We start from the raw sequence: 3,255 nt of genomic DNA on the forward strand, positions 1-3,255 counted from the left end.
TTGTACAGATGAGATGATCTTCCTCCTTTTGACATGGTTTCCTTTTGGCTCTTTAGATTGATAACTGGGAAGCTCTCAGAAGTAAGATATTCCACTTAGCAAAAGATTGCAGAAGCATATATTTTTCCTGGTCAGGAGATTCTTCAGTATATAAATTACCATGGAATTGAGGTTATTTCTGGCGTATGATTTGCTCTTTTACACACTAATTCTTGAAAATATATATAACTAAAAAGAAAATGGTTGCAAAGGTAGACAGTTCATCCCAAAGTAAAACGAAATTGGTTCTTCTTCTACGTGAAAAACGTTTCAGATAAAATTTGCAAATATTCCTGCGACATTTTCAGTCTTTTCTAATTTTGAGGAGGAGACCAAACGTCTGTTTGAACCAGACTGGGACACTGAAGAATGTGAATCCAATCAACGGAAAAAGCAGGGCGGTGCAGTTGACACAATCATCAGATGCAATCTTAAGAAAATTGTGCTTGATTCAGGAAACCCTAGTTCGAGAGCTGATATCCCTTTTTCTTCTAGAAAGCAGTAAATCTTTTGACTAATTACAGAATTTATATTTAACAGAAGGTGGGCATCGAGTGAAGAAACAAGAACCTGCAATAAAACAGGAAATCCAAAATGAGAAAATGGTAACAAAATGTAACAGCAGATATCCGAGGAGAGAAAGTGTGAAACTTCCTTTCTCAGAAATTTAAAATGGATGGAAAATATATATCATAATGGCATTTTGGAGTAATATATTTGTATAGATTTCTGAATTTTGTTATTGCCCAGTGATATCATTGATGGAAACACAATTATGGTGTTCTGTTGTGTATGAAACATAAAAAAATGAGGTGTGTTAATTATTATTGCTTCTATATTATGTTTGAGATAAGATAGCGAACTGATTTTCTGCTTGATTGATGCATCTCAGTGAAAGGGTAAGAACTCTGTGAATCTCCACAGTTGGCTAATTCCCCTGTTCTACTATATGTTTCTCTTTGAAGCCGTTCCGAGTCTTCTGCGAGTGAACAGCTGAGGTAATGAAATGACATTACTGGCATCATTTAAATAAACAAAAACGATAAGCAAACGTTTCTCTGCGCTCAGCTGAACATCCTGAGATCAGCTAACCCTTAAAAATCTCGAACGAATGTGGTAGTCCTGGAAACATTTATATCAAAGAAGAGCGAGAGAGACTCATTTCCACTGACTGTCATGGGTAGCTTTTGTGGTACCGCGAATCTATAATGCCTTCCATGTCGATGAGATAATTGCGTTATTGAGAGGTTTTAAGGATTTCCTCTTACGTATAGCAAAATTAAAACAAGCACAAGGAAGCTCGGTTTTTTACCTTCTAAACGAGCACAACATGAAGTTCTCTCTAGTATCGGCGGCAGTTTGACGGTTGAGCTAGAATAATGTTAGAAAAATTCCCATGCAAGGGGATTTAGGGGTTCCGTTGGAGTCCAGTATTTATGGGAACTCATCTTGCTCCACCCCGTTACATACAGGGATCGTATATTTTTCCTATGGGGTGAGGACTGGGTGAACCCCAAATCTCCCTAGGGGTGAGAATGTGGTTTTCCATCTCCACCTAGTGAAAATCCATCCTCCTATAATTATATGTTACATTATATCCCTTTTTAAAACTTCAACGAATGGAGATAAACTCAACTTTTTCTTTTGATTTTCGTTAAATTGGGTCCAACCTATCCCAAAATGATTAGTCATTTAAGAAAATATTTTAATTTCACTAATCAATATGGAACTATTTCTTAACACTCCTCCTCATGTGTAGGTACGTGGATAATTTAGGTGGAGACCCATATACGATTACTTGCTCTGATATTATGTTAAATTGTGTCATAAACTCAAGATCTTTAATCTCAATAATCTATGTGGAACTATTCCTTAATAATTTTTGTAATAACTTTGGCTGACCTAATCCGTTTAGGTTGTAAAAACAAGCCGGTATCTGGTTTGTGGGGCTTTTCCTGCTTTTAGAAACATACAATCTGAAAAGGGGAGCAGGTCCTTTGAACAGGGTACCAAGCGATATAGGTCCATAATATTTGAATTGGGCATCCTATTGGACCATAGTAACCTCTTCAGGGGTTTGCAATGAACATATTAACCTTTTTGTAGATGGCAAATACAACAGCTGTAGAGCGCATTACTTGTTACACAAAGGAAAGAATCAATTAAGGCTGGGTCCAAGTAACAGATTCCTTCTGAAAGGGCAATTGAAATGCGGCCCTGCACATCATCTTCAATGGTTATGCCCAGAAAATGTAAAAGGAGATTTCACTGGGGCGAGGGTCCTCAGGAGAACCAGTTGAGGAGGAGAAGAAATAGGATTTCACATCTTAAGTATGAGCAACAAGGTCGGAGAAATTAATCACCACACAAACTTGTAATTGAATTCTACATACTCAAAATAAAAAGACAAAAAGTTTTTTCTACTTATATATTATCGAACAACGAACATCAAATTAAATGATCAGGATCGGCACTTCTGCACTCATGAGCCTGCTACTTTGATATGAACGTCCTTATTGCAGCAGCTATAATAGCAGTCGGATCTCCCAGGATTGCAGAGATTATAACTCCAACAGCACCCCCAGCAATCTGACAGCATCTTTGAACCTTCCCTCTTCTCGCCTTGTGAGGATTCACCGCATTGCTCTTAAGGCTCGGAATCTTGGTCTGTATCTCTCTCATCTTGTTCTTATCAACATTCAGATACATGGTTTGCCAGCTCTCCACTAGCAGCTCCTTTACACAAGCAACGTGAAGGTTGTAACTCTTGCACTCAGAGCTGTAAGACCAACCAATCCCTTTACGGCCACAGTAATGACAAGCGCTGGAGAGTTTCATACAGAGGTAGAGACTTCGTTCACCATCATCCAAAACATGCGGAAGGTTGGCGCAGCATGGGTGTAGGTCGAAACCACAGCGGTCGCAGTGGTAAACAAATCCCAACACGTCGTTTCCGCAAGCATCACATATTCGCATAACAGAGCCGGGAGTCTTGTAATAGAACCGAAAGTCGCATTTCTTGTAGAAGGGGTTGGTTATGCTGGAAGGTGGAAGGGCGCAGGCTTTGTGGAGATCGAAGTCACATACCTCGCACTTGTACTTGAGCCCTATACCTGCCTCCTTGCAACCATCACAACTGAAAGGGACTTCCGTGTACTCGATTTTGAGCGTGTGTTGGGGGTGGCTAGGATGGCGGATTTCTTTGTCATGCTTCAT

At 39.5% G+C, this 3,255-nt stretch overlaps 1 protein-coding gene across 1 annotated transcript; it reads right to left on the reverse strand.

The window, feature by feature from the left end:
* Positions 1 to 2,532: 2,532 nt before the first annotated feature.
* LOC137949543 (uncharacterized) lies at positions 2,533 to 3,255 on the reverse strand. The gene has a single exon (XM_068795608.1). The coding sequence runs from the start codon at positions 3,253 to 3,255 to the stop codon at positions 2,533 to 2,535; it is 723 nt and encodes a 240-aa protein (XP_068651709.1).

This window comes from Aristolochia californica, unplaced genomic scaffold (genome assembly GCF_029961685.1).
Source record: "Aristolochia californica isolate CCGP_79_NKW_82.1479 unplaced genomic scaffold, dmAriCali1.0.hap1 SCAF_14, whole genome shotgun sequence".
In the NCBI taxonomy this organism is placed as follows: Eukaryota; Viridiplantae; Streptophyta; class Magnoliopsida; order Piperales; family Aristolochiaceae; genus Aristolochia; species Aristolochia californica.

What these genes read in the sequence shown, in the direction of transcription:
- LOC137949543 (XM_068795608.1), bottom strand. Translation starts at nt 3,255, where the DNA reads ATGAAGCATGACAAAGAAATCCGCCATCCTAGCCACCCCCAACACACG.